We start from the raw sequence: 16,611 nt of genomic DNA on the forward strand, positions 1-16,611 counted from the left end.
TGTAAAAGACGAATATTTTTTGTGACCAGAAATAATTTTTACATGTAGAATTACAAATGAGCAATGTGCCTAAACCCAAAATGTATATTTTCTCCTACGATTAAGTCCTGTTTCCCTCAAGTTTCCCAAGTTGCAGGGGTCCTGTAAGTCTTAAATCAGAGCGAGGCCTACTCTCAGTCATCCTAGGGTTCCAGAGCAGGTGGCTGATGCTTCAAAATAACTACAACCTCCTATCTGAGGCCACACCTGTTTGTATATCTACTACTTCCCATACTCTTACTCACTAGTGTCCCCTGTGGGAAGAATTTGTGCTATATTGACAGGCTGAATTTGGTTTCAATCCCTCTTCCACCATTTACTAGTCATTCGTCCTTAGGCAAGACACTTTAAAAAAGGAAAATTGGTAAAATAAGGATACTTACCATACCAGGTTTTCCTGAACGTTAGTAGTAGCATTTGTGAATACCTCTAGCACAATGCCTAGCATTTAGGTACCTCCTTTCCCCCGCTGTCCTTCTTCACAAATTGTTCATGTGTTTCTCAATGGTTTTTCTGAAGAAATTTCTAGTCCAATGTAATTAAATGAATTAATATTTTAAAACTACTGAGAACTGGGCCTGCCCCATAATAAACACTATGAAGGAATGTTGAATAGGATAAATAATCAGGCAAGCAGTTGTTGGTGTTCAGTTTTCATTCTCTGCTAGGAAGGAGCAAGGCTTAGATGGTAACATACACATTTATTTTTTATTTTTATTATCAGTTTTTATTGTATTTTTTTCATTACCATTTATCCCCCTATATCCTGTTGCACCTCCACCCACCTCCTAGTAATGTGTACATTTAGAATCTCTTCTCCTTTAGGTGTTTTTGTTTGTTTGTTTGTTTGTTTGTTTGATTGGTCTTTGCTACTTTGATTTTTCTGGGGAGCCAGATACCTGAGGTGTTAATGATTTTCCCTTAATTTCTACCCCTGGTCCATCTTACCACAGTGAGACATAGATGAATGGACAAGGATAGCTTTTCTGAGCTGCTGGAGTTTCCTACTTGAAAGCAGAAATTTGGAGAACCACCGGTAAAGATGGTGGCCTAGGTAAACATGGCTGGCCTCCTTGCACAACCACATCAAAATTTCAACTAAAGTATAGAACAACGATCACTCAGAACCATCAGAAATCGAGTTGAATGGAAGTCTGACAACTACAGAATTAAAGAAACCACATCCATCCAGACTGGCTGGAGGTGGGGAGATGCAGAACAGACTGGTCCCACATAAATATGTGGCGGATAAAAATTTGGGAGGGATATCTTGGGAGTGAGGAGTCCCAGCCCCACACCAGGCTCCCCAACCTAGGATTCCAGTGCCAAAAAGATACATCCCCACTCTGGCTGCAAAAACCAGTGCAGAATGAGTCAGTGGAAGAAACTTCTAGAGTCCCAAGCAGTTCCTCTTAAAAACCCAGACACAAACATGAACTCATTCCCTCTAAGCTCCAGCATGGGGTAGCAGCTTGAAAAGTACCAGTGGCACACAGGGAGAAACTGCAGTGTCTGGCATCGAGGCCAGAGCTGGGGGACAGAGAGGTGGGCAGAAGTCTCTGTCCCTTTCCTGAGCTCTCCTGCCATAGAGCCACAGAGCCAGCAGGCTGGTGCCATATCTGAAACTCCATCAACCTGGCTAACACTTTTTGTCCTGCCCTGGAGATCCCCAGAGACTCCATCCCACCCAATTTACAGGCCACCCAAGCTGCTTTTTTATATGAATGGCTGGTCTTGGCTCATGCTTCACAATTTGCTAAATCCTATCAAGCAAGCAACAGCCAGCCTCAGTGAGCCCCCAGCCTATATACCTCTTGCTAAGTGGCTGCAGGCCCAGCACTAGCAGTAGCCAACCTAGATTCACAGCTTCGCTTCGCCTGGGAATCTCCAAACCCAGGAAAACTAGCAGCCATCTCAAATTGCTTTATAGCTCATGCAGGATGGCCCCAGGGAGAACACAGGACGGGGCTGACCTTGGCCAGCACCACCTGGGAAACCCCAGAACCTGCGTACCCAGAGGTCAGCTACAGATCATGTCAGAGCATCACCACCCTGCCTCTGCAGTTGATCCTCCATGGAAGGTGGAGGTTGGTGGTCAGTGGTCACAACCAATCCTTGCAGCTGACTGGCCTGGGTAAATCCCAGGAAGGTGTACTCAGCCCACACAAAGGGAGCACCTCACCTCAAGTACCCAGTATGGGTGGTAGGGAAGGATGTGCCACTGGACCCTACGGGACACCTACTGCATTAGTCCACACTGCCAAGACAGTGAGTCATAGCAACTCCACCTAATACATGGAAACAAAACACAGGGAGGCTGCCAAAACACAGGGAGGAAGCAAAGAAACATGGCCCATATGGAAGAGCAGATCAAAACTCCAGAGAAAGAATTAAACAAAATGGAGAGAAACAATCTATCAGATGCAGAGTTCAAAACACTGGTTATAAGGATGCTCAAGGAACTTAGTGAGGCTCTCAACAGCATAAAAAAGATCCAAGCAGAAATGACGGATACACTAATTAAAAATAAAAAGCAATTTACAGGAAAACAGTGGTAGAGTTGATGGAGCCAAGAATCAAATCAGTGATTTGGAAGGTAAGGACGCAAAAAGCAACCACACAGAATAACAATAAGAAAAAAAATCCAAAAAAATGAGGATAGTATAAGCTGCCTCTGTGACAACTTCAGGTAGTCTAACATTCGCATCATAGGGGTGCCAGAAGGAGACGAGAAAGAGGAAGCAATTGGAAATCTATTTGAAAAAAATAATGAAAGAAAACTTCCCTAATGTGATGAAGGAAATAGACATGGAAGTCCAGGAAACACAAAGAGTCCCAAACAAGATGAATACAAAGAGGCCCACTCCAAGACACATCATAATTAAAATGCCAAAGGTTAAAGATAAAGAGAGAATCTTAAAAGCAGCAAGAGAAAAGCAATTAATTGCCTACAGGAGAGTTCCCATAAGACGGTCAGCTGATTTCTCAAAAGAAACTTTGCAGGCTAGAAAGGATTGGCAAGAGATTTTCAGAGTCATGAAAAGCAGGGACCTACAGCCAAGATAGCTCTACCCAGCAATGGTATCATTAGAGTCAAAGGGCAGATAAAGAGCTTCCCAGACCAGAATAAACTAAAGGAATTCATTATCACCAAATCATTATTATATGAAATAAAGGGACTTATTTAAGAAAAAGATCAAAACTATGAACAATAAAGTGACAATAAATACATAGCTATTAACAATTGAATCTAAAAAACAAATTAAGCAAACAAGAAGAACAGAAACAGAACCATGGAAACAAACAGTTTTTTGATATTTGCCAGATGGAAGGGGAATGTGGGAGAATAGGTGAAGAGGTAAGGGAATTAAGAAGTTTAAATAGGAAGTTAGAGAATAGCCATGGGGGCGTAAAGTACAGTATAGTAAATGGAGTAGGTAGCCAAAGAACCTACACATGACCCATGGACATGAACAGTGGTGTAGAGATTGCCTCAGGGAGTGTGGGGTGCTGGGTGGAGGGGCAAAGGGGGAAAATTGGGACAACTGTAGTAGCATAATCAATAAAATATAATGAAAAATAAAGCAAAAGTTGGCATGCATTTTGTTTTTGACTTTTACTTACAGTGAATAGCATTAATAAAGTAAGTCCCCACAATATTGCTTTTTGATTGCAATTCCTTGGATCATAGCCTCCACATAGTAAATTAGAGAACAGGCTGTGGAGTCCCACTGCCTGAGTGAATCCCACCTTTGCTCTTTATGTCATTGTGCACTTAGGGAAGTTATTTATGTCTGTGTGCCACCTTTTCCTCTTTTGCGACATGAGGATAATTCATCATAAGGTTATTAGCAGGATTATATGAGGTCACACATGCTGCAACATTGCCTGTCACATAGCAAATGTTAATAAGTACAAGCTATTGTATGATATTGTGGATTGGCCACATGTGCACATGTATGTGTGTTTTCCCTTTTGTATATTGCTCTTTTTATATTATCTCCTTTGCTTTGTTGCTTTATCTAACCCTTCTCTCATACCCATTTTTCTTTCAGTGAGGTCTGCCAATCTCTAGTGAAACATAGCTCTGGAACAAAAGGAAGACTGCCACTACAAAAAGTACATCTGGTTTCACGAAGTATTTATCATTCACATCACCATCCTACCTTAAAGCTTCAAAGACCCCAACTCAGGACATCTTTTCAGCAGTTTTCTTCTCTAACTAACCTTCCTTTACGTAAACTGAAACTTTCTCCAGTTAAATATGGCTTGCAGCCCCACAGGAATTTTTGGCCAGCAAGATTAGCTGCAAGGCTCTTAAAACTTCGGTATCTCATACTGGGATCTGCTGTTGGGGGTGGCTATACAGCCAAAAAGGTTAGTTTAACTTTCCTACTGCTTTTCCAGTTATTTAGTGAGTTTATTTTAAGGTTTTATAGAACTAAGTAATTTTTCTTTAGTGCAATAAAATATAATTGGATGTTTAAATATTTATTATGTCTCTGCTATATGCTAGATTATTTTAATGGTGTGAATGGTAATAGGAAAACACCTTCTTAGTCTTAGTTATAATTATCAGATATTAAAATGACCTAGTGAAAAGAAAACTGTGCTGGGAGTGAGAACACTTTGGTTTGATTTTCAGTTTTGCCATTTAGTTGCACAGATAAGAAACTTAAGAGGTATATTCATGCAACCACTCCTTGGCTAAGACTAGAGGCAAAGTTTTCCTTCTATTCCACAGTATTGTTTAAACTAGATCATGAAACCTGTTGGAAATGAGAATATATTTTGAATTTTTATATTTTTCATGTTCAGTAAAGGAACATTTACATTTTTGTATGCTTGCCTGTTACTTTGTTTCTTGAAGTGTCGAGGACACTTTGTAAAAACTTTGAGCATAATGTATCATTCTTAGTAGATTAGCATGTGTTAAATAAATAAAAATAGTTTTTCTTATATTTTTATATGGCATTCAGAGCATTTGATTGGCATTCTTTCTTATCTTTTAGACTTTTGATCAATGGAAAGATATGATACCAGACCTTAGTGACTATAAATGGATTGTGCCTGACATTGTTTGGGAGATTGATGAGTATATCGATTTAGGTTTGTATAATCAGCATTAAAATACTTTTTTCTTCGGGTGGAGCACATATCTATAGGAAAGAGAACAAGTTGTGTTGAGATGGTTTCCTAACTCATGAGTTTAATGTTCAGTAGTTCCATTTTAATTATAAGAATAATAGAATATCAAAGAAAAACTTGAGAGGAAAAGAAAAGTATTCATTAATTCATTACTTTAACAAAGCTGCCACTGTTCTTATGGAACATTTTCTTTTAACTGAACTTATTCTGTGTTTGTGGTTAATATTTTAGTTTGCTACTCAACACATTTTGTTAGCGTTTTCCATACTGCCAAGCAACCTTCTCAAACATCATTTTCAGTGTTGTATGTTACCCAGAACTAAAGTACTATAATCCACTTAACTAGCTCTTTTTGAACAGATACCTTAGTTACCTCTATTTTTTGGTAAGCAGATTCTTCAAGTCTGCTCTTGTCCAGAGTAATTTCTCCCTACTATCAGCCACTGTCCCCCTTTTTCTAACCAGTGAGACAAAGTATTTTGGTAGCTATGATTGTCAGTAAGTCATGGTGATCTTTAAAATTTTGTGGATGAAATTTTTTCCTCAGTCTTTTTAAACTAATTTCTTAACTTAGCTAAGTATATTTGAGAGTGGAATTAATGGCTACATACAATTACTCAGAACACTTTGTAAAGATAAAACTCTGCTGTGTTGACAAAGGTATTTGCAGGAAAAGTACTCTTCCAAATTATTTTCCTAATATTCCAGCACCCTGGTGTAGTGGCTGAGAGCCTGGATTCCAAACGTAAACATCCTGGGATTAAACCCTAACTCTCCCCACTTTGCTCTGTGCTTGGGTTGGTTACATAACCTCTGAGCCCCAGTTCCTGATATGTAATATGGGGTTGATGACAGCCATTTTGTAGAGTTGCTCTTAAGATTAAGTTAATACTTCTATAACACTTAGAATAATAGCTGGCATATATTCTTATTTTGAGAATATTTCTGCACTTTTGTCTTCTCTGAGAAAATGAGAAAAGCCCTTCCTAATGCAAAAGACTCTGTAAAGTTGTACTAGACATGGACAAAATTGTTGAATGTTTTTAAACAAAAATAAATGCTTGGACCATTTTATAAACAGAGCTAACAAAAGTAAAATAAAAGCTTCCCTTGGGCTCTTAATTATTTCCAGTGTGTACCAGGGACTATGAAAAGAGGGAAAGAGTAATGGATTTCTCTTCTTGAACTTGAACTGGGATGTGATCACATTTTGGGGTTAGGCCAGATACTATAAGAGATATTTTTCTTTTTTTTTTTCCTTTGAACCTTTGCCTCTGTGCTGTGACTTCCTCCCAAAAAGTACTTCTGATTCCAATCCAGTGTTAACATTGTTAATACAGTGCTTCTGTCTCAAGGCATTTAACTTGTAAATTAAAAGTCTCCACCTAAGCCATATGTTTGGTGAGTCCTTTTAAAAATTTCATGGCTTGCAGAATATCATCAGAATAACACTTTGATTCAGATATATCTAGCATTCGTAGTATAATAGGGAGAAAATGGGAAAAGATTTTAATTTAAATTTATATATGATATTTAAATTTTATTAATGTTTTAGTAGTCAAATTATTGCTTTGAAACTATAAATGAGGTTTTTTTGTTTTTGTTCTTGTCTTCAGAGAAAATTAGAAAATCCCTTCCTAATTCAGAGGACCTTGCAAAGTTGGCTCCTGACTTTGACAAAATTCTTGAAAGTCTCAGCTTATTGAAGGACTTTTTCACCACAGGTAAGAACGGACCTATGTTTGATCTCATTTAAAATGTCAGGAACCACAGAGGAAAAATAATTAAATGTATTCATTTGTTTATTCCCATCTTTTAAATGAAAACACAGTACAAATGAAACACAGGTTTTTGAAAAATATATATAAATACAAAGTTTTATTGTGCAGTGCTTTTAATTTTTGTTTAATCCAACAGAATAAAAGTTTGCAACAATTTAAACAAACCAGGCTTTAGTCAGTGAGAGAAAAATATCACTTTCTTGACAAATAGATGAGACTTCCTATGTGTTTGCTTTTCATAATTGGTTAGAGCCAATTTAGTGATTTTAAAACAAACTTAATTACAATGGACCATACTGAGTAGAATTACTAACGTTAATCCTGGTGTATTTGCCCAATTACTGCCCTATCTTGATATACATCTGAGATCTCAGACATCTTTGTTTGCTCATTCCTGTTAAAGTTTAAATTTCTATTTCCCCCTCTGCTGATTTTTCACAGGTCACAAATTGGTTAGTGAAGTCATAGGAGCTTCTGACCTGCTTCTCTTGTTAGGTGTGTAAACAGACATTTTTGCTGACCTTAACATGCCTTTTAAATGCTTCTAATAAACTACTTGCAAATAAAATTGCAGACCAAATTTATAACACTGCTTATAATGAATTTCAAAACCCCAGAACTATATTGGGCAAATTCATTCTCCTTTAGGGGCAAATAATAGAATAATTATTTTGTAGTAAAACTAAAATTTCTAAATATGTATCTGTATTTTAAGATTAAAACTATTAAAAAGAGCTTGCTTTATCAGAATATTTTCTTGAAATTAATCTGATTAGTTTTGATAATTGAAATGAAAAGTAATTTTAGTTTGTCTCATCTGTCCTGTCATAGGTGACATTTTAAATTTAATTTTTTACTATACATATTCTTTACATAATGGCAGTGGTATATGGCCAAACTGTAAGTACGCTCATGTAAAATACTTATCAAAGATTGTCTTATTTTTTATTGTAATTTTCACTGATATTTAAAAAAATATGTTGGACATGTGCAATATTAAAAAATACTTTGTGTAGGTTACCAGTATATTCCTTAAAATAGGAATAGTTTTCCAAAATATGATACTTTCTCTGAAAATCCATTTACCTTTTAATTGACTAGACATAATTTGGAATTTAGATTATTGACGTCACTGGAGAATTTAAAGGACTGCATATTTATCTTTGAAGGTTCACCTGGAGAAACTGCATTTAGAGCAACAGATCATGGATCCGAAAGTGACAAGCATTATAGAAAGGTAAGTATAAAGGAGAATTCTTCACATAGGTTATCTTGTAAGATTTTAAAAAGTTTTTAATCTATCTGGAAGATCTGAAAATGATAGCATCTGAGGAGCAAATATAAAACACCTAAGTAGAGTATTGTTACTAATCTTGGTTAAAAAAATGCAAGGTAGATACAGCAGTTTTAGACATATAATTGGAGCAGCCTGTTTCTCTCGAGTATGTTCTGTGAAATAATTTATTTCAAAGGTTTGTCCTTAACAAAGGGTTTTGTTGTTAAATGTATATGGGAGAAGCTGGTATAAGTAAACAAGCAGGCTTCTTTTCTTGTCCCTGGGATTTCACAGATCTTAAATGCACTCGTGTACTTTGTGGAGCTCTGGGAGAAGTCAGTGTACAAGGTTTTCCAGATTGCTTTAGCACCAGAACGTTTTTTCATGAAACATCTTCTGTTGTTTTACAACAGACCATTGTCTGTTTTATGGCATACACTTATGGGGAGTATTAGAGGAATAGGAAATGGGTTATTAGAGAATAAATTAATTCTGTTACATTAATAGTCAACAAAATTATGTACGGAGTTATTTATGGTATTTTCAGTACGTGCATTAACAAAATCCATATGGAAGTTTTAAGATAATTGCTTATGTAGAATAACTTATACATTCCTCTGTATTTGTATTTTAACCTGACATTTTCTTTTTTTTTTTTATCTTTTTGAATTGGTAAGATAACTCATTCCTTGAATATTAAAAATATATATATCTAGATAGATATCTGGAAAGATACTCTGAACATTTATAAATTAAATATGGACTGTGTAGCTTTTATACTGAGGGTTATTATACTTTTAATACAGCAAAAAGAAATTATGTTTATTTAAGAAGCAGGGAGAAAATAATTTCTTTGTGTAGGTTTCTCTCTCTCTACCTGTCCTTTAACTTTGAAGTTTTTACCTAATCCAAGTTTTAATTATATTTCAAAAGATTTTTTTCTCTTGCCTTTAAATTTGATCTTTTGAAAAATATGTACTTCAAAATATGTGTGTCTATGCACATGTTTGTGTGTGCATTTGTCTTTTAACTTGATCTTTTGTGATACCTTTTCCATTGTTTCTATTTTAACCAAGGGATACCCTTGACTCATGATACTGGGAAGAAAAAAATTAAATGGAAATTAGCCTATTATGTACAGTTACTTCCAGCCATCCTTGGCCCTTACTGCAGGTAGACTTACAGTACAGAGAGGAGCTAATCCAATTGAGCAGATGGAACCTCTGTTAAGATATGGTAGTATGTTTTCAAGTGACAAGATTTCTTGTTGCCTAGATCAGTTAGTGGAGGTCTGCATCTCTGCTTTTCTCTGATAGAGCCTAGGATCGTTTTGGTCAATGGGAAGTCTACTTTAGGGCCTGGCTCAGATAATTACCTCAAAATCTTACTAAGGTGATAAATGAATGATCAATAGAAGATCAGGAGCTCTAGAGTATAGAAGAAACAAGAGAACAGATCTTAGGAAATTTAATTATATTTGGTTGGCCAAAAAGTCCGTTTAGTTTTTACCGTAAAATAAGACACAGTTTTCTTTTTCACCAATAACTCTATTGATTAGGATATTTTGAGTATCTCGGCAATCACCCACTATTGGCTTCTAGTGGGTGAAGACAAGGGGTGCTTCTAAATGTCTTCCAATGTATAAGACAGCCCCACAGCAAAGAATTATTTGGCCAAAATGTCAATAGTACCAAGAAACTTCGCAAACCACTTTTGACATGTTCGATCAGTCACAGGACCTTCTCCATACACTGTACAGATAAATCATCCTTTGCGTTTCAGTTGCATCTTTTCCTTTCTTGAAATATAAAGCATAATATGCTGAAAACGTTGCTTATTTTCTTTCATCTTCAATATTAAAATGACTGCACAAAAATTCACCAATTTTGATTAGTTTTTTTTAAAATGCACACTGATATGACAGCAGTCACAAAACAATCTAACAAAATTGTTTCAAACTAAGTTAAAGACAACTAAGTCCTACTATGGCCATTGCACCTAAAAAACTGAACAAACTGTTTGGCCAACATAATACAACAGATTTGATTTTATACATAGAAAGCAAATTTATTGCTTTATTTTGTAATTTACTCCTTTGCTTGTTTGAAGATAAATGCCCTTGTAGACTATCTTCTTTTAGTTTTTTCTTAGTTTATAGTGATTATCTTGCCCATTAAAAAGGCTGACCAATTATTATTTCTAACAATAGTAAATCTGGAGTTGGAGTGAAGCTGCTTTCTTTACAGGCTAAATCAAATTGTAGCAAATGCTGGTATTAAAAAAAATTAATATACAGGCAAAACATTTTCAGCCTCTTCTAGTGATTTTAATTTTATTACTATGCAGCCTTACAGTTTCAATGTTTGACTGTTACCTGTTATACTTGAGAATAAAGAACCATTCAGACAAGGTGTAGAGAAACTGATTTTAAGAGCCCTTTCTACAAACTGATGGTTTGTGATAACAAAGGAGAGACCTTAGCTTAGCCCTAGGCTTTCTGAAAATACTCTAAACATCAAGTATGAACATTTGGGCAATGACCAGGGGTGGTAGGTTAGCATCCAGAGTTTAGCTGATTCCTTTGTGATTGGTTCAGTCTGGTGTCCAAAAGCTCAAGATTTAAAATGGTATTCAGGGTTTGAAGCAGTCATGCCTTAGCTTAATGGTTGTCTGGTTTGTGCCTAAGTTTCCGGCTATACTTCTGTTAGAAATGTAAAAGTAAATGTGAACCAAATATTTAAAAATAACAGTAACAAATTGAAAACATTTCTACAACTAGAACTAAAAGATTTGTGCTTTCTAATAGGAGAACACATCTGCAGAAGTGCTGGCAAGTAGAGGAACAGTTAGAACCTTTCAAAGTCAACTGACGTGAAAGTGATGGGGAGTTGAGGGAACACAGATGTCAGATTGTTTGGCTTGAATCAGACAGAATGAACAGCATGATGAAGTGATTACCTGTGGTTCCCAGTCTGGGATCACTAGACTTTTAGGTGTTTCGGAAGATTATAATGGAGGTCTTCAGAAAGTCTACAGAAAGCATATCTTTGCACACAACAATGAATGGGCTAACTAGACATCAAGTTCTTTGATTTCGGCTGGATTTATATCCATTCAGTTTGTGGACAATAGTTATTTATATGTTGATGAAAAGTTCTGGTATGTGTCTTTGATAAATAAAAAATGGAAAAATACTGAAACCACTTTTTAATAAATGCTTTTTGTTAATCAAAAAAATTTAAAACTTGTATCCTCTTTAAAATAGTAGAAAGAGCCCTTGGTGTGAACTGAATAATATTTTTGAGACTTGGAGACCTTTAGAACTACCTGAAAACAAATTTGAAATTGGAGTGGTGGGCCTATTTTAGTGAATTAATTTATCAATAGTTTTCTGTATATTGATCAATAATACATTATAGACGACAAGACTGTTTAGTGTATCTCCTTTAGATTCAGTAAGATTGTTATGTTCTAGTGAAAATTAATTTGTTAAATGAGACATTTTATTATCTATGCTTTTGTTCTGAGTTTCTGATTGGTCATAAACATATCTCAGAAATAAGGATATGGTCATTCTGAAGGTTACAAGCACAATTAAAATTTATAGAAAATACTTGGAGGGCCTTTTAAAAGTCTAAGTCATGAAAAGTGGTATTACTGTTTTAAATATAATTATTTAACAGTCATACATTACTGCTCTTCCCACATTACTTTATTTCTTATTTGTGTGGCTTATGTTGTATCTCTCAGCTGAAGTAGCTCTTTCCTTTTCCTTTGCCTAATTTCCACTCATCCTGAAAGCCCAGCCTGTTTGTCATGTTCATTAAGGCTCCTATAATCATTTTAGTTCCATAAATTACACTCTTAACATTTAAAACACTTGCCAAATATAACACTATTTTGGTTTGCATTCTTACTTTTGAATATTTGTACCACAAAACCTCTGTTCTCAGAGTACTTAGGATAATGCTGAGCTGTTAGCAAAATCAGTTGATTGATTTAACTCAGTAGAGGAGAGGCTAACTTAAAGTAATAAATTTGATTGATGCCAACAAGAGTGGGCCCAAAGATTTTATGTAATGTCTGTCTGTTCTGATTACCTGTGTATTCTCTTGGCCTTCAATATTTGGCAGCTATTGAGGAGAACAAGAATAGGAAGGTAGTGTATATACTACTGAATTGTAACAAAGCAGTGTTGCTTAAATAGTATTTACCTTTCTGGGATTCCTTATGTAACAAATTGTGGTAACTGGTAAAATGAAATTCCTACAACCAGTACCATTAAGTAACTACAGATTTAGGAAGTTTGGGCTGCCTGGGCATCTAACAACTAGCAATATATGCTTGCTTAGATTCTTAGCCAGGAAGCCAAATCACTTGTGTACTGGATATAGTAGATGGGAAGCAGAGAGATCAGAGGAAGAAAAGCAGGGAAGGTCTCCTGAGGACAAGTGGAGTGGCAAATCAGACAACCTTATTTTATTCCTTAGCAGTAAGCACACTGCATTTTTATGTCATTTAAAAACCATTATATACTATTTGCAATACACTTCATAGGAAACTTAGACCAAAGAGGATTTGGTAGGAATTGTAATATTCATAATACTCTTCCTGATAGACTTATCTGTTTATCTCTTAGAATTATTATTTGTAGTTTTCAAAATAGTAAAATTGGATATTGTATTTCTGAATTGGAGCAAGTTAAATAATCCAAGTTGAAAGACTCATTTCTTTCTGATTACCAATAATAAACATTTTTCAGTTCCCTATAAATATCATGAGCAGTTTTGTATTACTGGGAGATTAAAGAAATAGGAAAATAGCTCTTTTTAGCTAGTCAAATAACAGAATATTCAAGCTGAAAAGTAGTTTAATGACTAGAAATATTTTTTAAATGGAAGGGGGAAGATGTCTTCACTTTTCTAAAGTTCTTTTCTGGCTCCAAGTTACTTATAAAATTAATAATAGCAAGGGTTGACAAACTTTCCCTTAAAGGGCTAGAGAGTAAATATTTTAAGTTTGTAGGCCATAAGGTCTCTGTGGGCTGCTTAGCCAACCTGCCATAGTTTGCCTACTGCTTCTCTAAAGAGTAATTTAAATATGCCTTCCAAGGTATTGTAGTACTACCATTTTCTTCTTTAAAATGTAGACTGAATCTGAGGGGTCAAAGGTTCTTTACAGAGAGTGAGACCAAGGTGATAGCAGACTGGTATCATGTGCAGACTTTGTAGCCACATTTGCCTGTATTCAGATCCTGCCTTTTCTGCCTGCAGAGCTTGTGTGACCTTGTACAAGTTACCTAGCTTCTCTGAATTTCTGTTCAGTCTTCTATAAAAGGGGAAACCCTACCTGATAGGGTTGTTGTGAGCATTATGGAAAGCCTTTTAGCACAAGATCTGGCACATAATAAAACTAAATAAATATTGGCTATTAGGGTGATAATGATGACAACTACTGTGCATCATTGTTAACTTACACTTTCAGTGCATAAATTAACATCGTATTTATTTCCTCTTCTTAATCTCAGTGGCGTATGTTCTGGGGATTGGGAAAAATGGGCAAGACGGATTGATTGTAGGGTTGATGTGTAGCTTACCTACAGAATTGGCGTTTTTTAGGAAACCAGTTTGGTTTTATGCTGGAAACTGTGTGCCGTATTAAGTAAAAGTAGGTTGTAATTTGATGTGTTCACACAACAGGTATGTCAAGCCCTGCTCTAGATGCTGGCTCTCACACATGCAATGTGTCAGGCATTATACTAGGTGCTAGGTATAAAAAGAAACACAGTAAGGGTTCTGCTTTGCTGTTAATTTCTAAAATATATTAAAATGTATTTTAAAACATTATTTAAATTTTTTCTATCAAACTCAACTTTTGTGGTTTTTGCAGCATTCTCAGTTGATATTTTGGTTTCTAGAGTTATCACTGATTTTCTTGATCTGACTTTACAATTTTCTAGTTTATTTTTAGATAGGGGGAAGGGAGGGAAACAGGGAGAAACATCAGTCGGTTGCCTCTTGTATGCACCCTAACTGGGGACCGAACCCACAATCCAGGCATGTGCCCTGAAAAAAACTGAGCAAACTGTATATGAAATATGAGACTATGAGAGCTGCAGTGTCAAATTGACAGTAGCTAGTTAAAGAGTATATCATCTGTAGTTGTTTATAATAACTTTATTGTTATTTATAACAATTATATTTGATATGTAATATATATCATTTAAAAATATGTGCTCTTTCTTGAGAGAATAATGTCTGAGCTTGGGAAAATGTTTATTGGAAAAAATGTGTTTTGTCCATTTGAGGAGTGTGTCTTGCACAGTGGATACATATGTCTTCCACTTCCTTATTCTATATGGCCTTAACTTAGAAGATGTAGAGTCTGTCTCTTGGTATTCAGGGTGAGATTTTGTGCCTAAAATTGGATAAGGGTAATGTCCTTTAGTCATGTAGCATAGTGTAAATAGTTTTTTCTATGTCTAATTCTTATTTTCTTCCTACTTTTTTCAGGAGGTAACCATTTCAACTATATTCACATTGCAGTGCTTCCTTCAGTAACAGAATTGAAAGGAAAGTTAACAATCACTAGAAAGGGGACAATTTGTATATAGATACAAACAATAAAAAAGAACCGTGTGCTGATAGACCAGCACAGTTAAGAAATATGGAATATTTTATCACCACTCTGGCATTGTTTAAATTAGAATACTGGTTGGTATGTTAGTTAAAGCACAGGTAGTCTGCTGTATAAGCCAACATGAGAATTCCCTTCTTTAAAAGGGGATTGTTTTGAGAAATCTAAACACTTGGGTGATCAGAAGAAGTAATTATGATAAGTGACTTAACGAATAAAAATAAGTTGGATCTTTCTATTCGATGAACAGCAATGATACAAAAAATGAAAAACATGACATAAAAAATTATAGGAATGATGAGAGTAGTGAGTTGGCATTGTCTTTCCTTGATAGACTTATCAATGACCATAAAAGTATTTACTTAAAAGATATATCTTTATAGATAAGGTTTTTATAAATATATTTTATATTATTGAATTTGAAAACAAATGTTGAAATTTTAGTTACGTTACTTGCTACTTTGATGTTTTCTTACTTGTCATGCAAAACTATCTACTAGTTTCATCCTTTGATTTATAGTAAGTCAGCCAATGTCATCATTATTGTCAATGATTGTAGCTTCACGCATGGAAACTAAGAATCAAAACAAAATAAAAATCCCCTATATTATATCCTAATACTTTCCCTTAGTTTAAAATGCTTTTTTGTTTGTATTTACTTCTTTTCTGAAAACCTTTATTTCTATAAATCTTTGGATTATATGAAGTAAACTGAGTTATAAAACCTCTAGATCAGTCTACTAATTAAAACTTGAATGTATTTTATTTTAAGAGACTTTCTAATTGTATTATACAAAATAAAATATTTTTGACAATTATTAATAAAAAGCTCTGAAGCTATCCGAAACTCCTAATTTAGATTATTTTAATTAGAATTAGTTTAACTCTTTATAATCTGGTAAATATCGAGCCCATCTTTCTCCCAGAATACTACTCTTATGCAAATTAGTGACCTAATTCTTTGGAACTTTTCAAGGTTTCTCATCGAGAAAATACTAGGCTTGTCACATTGTCAATTCTTGTCTTTTCTCCCACATTTCTCAATATCAGTTGTCTAATAGGACAGTAAATAAAAATACTGTACAGAGAATGACATGTATTTTAGTATTATGGCACATGTGAATACACTGTGATAAAACTGTGATAAAAACTGCACCAGATTAATATTTCCTGATTATTAAATGGAATGAATTTAAAACATAAAAATGGTGATTATTTTGTACATAGATCCAAACTGGTATTTTTTTCACTTTTAATTTTTATAATAATTATATTATCTCCACAGCTTAATTGTATTCTTTTATGATGCTTTTGCTTTAGTAATTGGTGTACTCTGTGTTCTCAGAGGCTATTTTTATTTAATGTCAAACAGCTCATAAAAAGTGAAAATTTAGGCTATTTCTTTGGTATTGTGTAAAGTCAAAACTACCTAAGACATTATTTTCTAATTTGCTAAAAGAATAGAAGCCCTAAATTTTAGTAAGGTAAGCTTGTGTGTCTAGACATGAAGAATATATGGATTAATGGAAAACTTTGATTAACTTGATGCTTAGAAACTCAAATTAATAATTTTGAGGGACTATACTATTTAAGTGAAGACATCAGGTATCGAGAAAAAAATTTAAAAAATTTAATAAGTAAATAAACCACTGTGCATTGTCCACTCAATCCTATGAGAATTATAGTTAAGAATTAAAAGATTTAGGCCTATAAGGTCAACACTGTTGAAGA

General features: G+C 34.8%; 1 protein-coding gene across 4 annotated transcripts in view; it reads left to right on the plus strand.

Moving 5' to 3' along the window:
• OPA1 (OPA1 mitochondrial dynamin like GTPase) overlaps positions 1 to 16,611 on the plus strand; it is an 88,592-nt gene that overhangs the window by 6,351 nt on the left and 65,630 nt on the right. For 2 of the 4 annotated variants that reach the window (XM_054585139.1, XM_054585141.1), the window contains exons 2-6: positions 4,095 to 4,416; positions 5,052 to 5,148; positions 6,804 to 6,911; positions 7,410 to 7,463; positions 8,138 to 8,205. In XM_054585139.1, coding sequence (XP_054441114.1) covers positions 4,095 to 4,416; positions 5,052 to 5,148; positions 6,804 to 6,911; positions 7,410 to 7,463; positions 8,138 to 8,205 — 649 coding nt within the window. The remainder of the gene's footprint in view (positions 1 to 4,094; positions 4,417 to 5,051; positions 5,149 to 6,803; positions 6,912 to 7,409; positions 7,464 to 8,137; positions 8,206 to 16,611) is intronic. The other 2 variants (XM_054585140.1, XM_054585142.1) reach the window with 1 other exon arrangement.

Source organism: Pteronotus mesoamericanus, unplaced genomic scaffold (genome assembly GCF_021234165.1).
Source record: "Pteronotus mesoamericanus isolate MK-2021 breed Mesoamerican mustached bat unplaced genomic scaffold, CSHL_Meso_final contig_82, whole genome shotgun sequence".
NCBI lineage: Eukaryota > Metazoa > Chordata > Mammalia > Chiroptera > Mormoopidae > Pteronotus > Pteronotus mesoamericanus.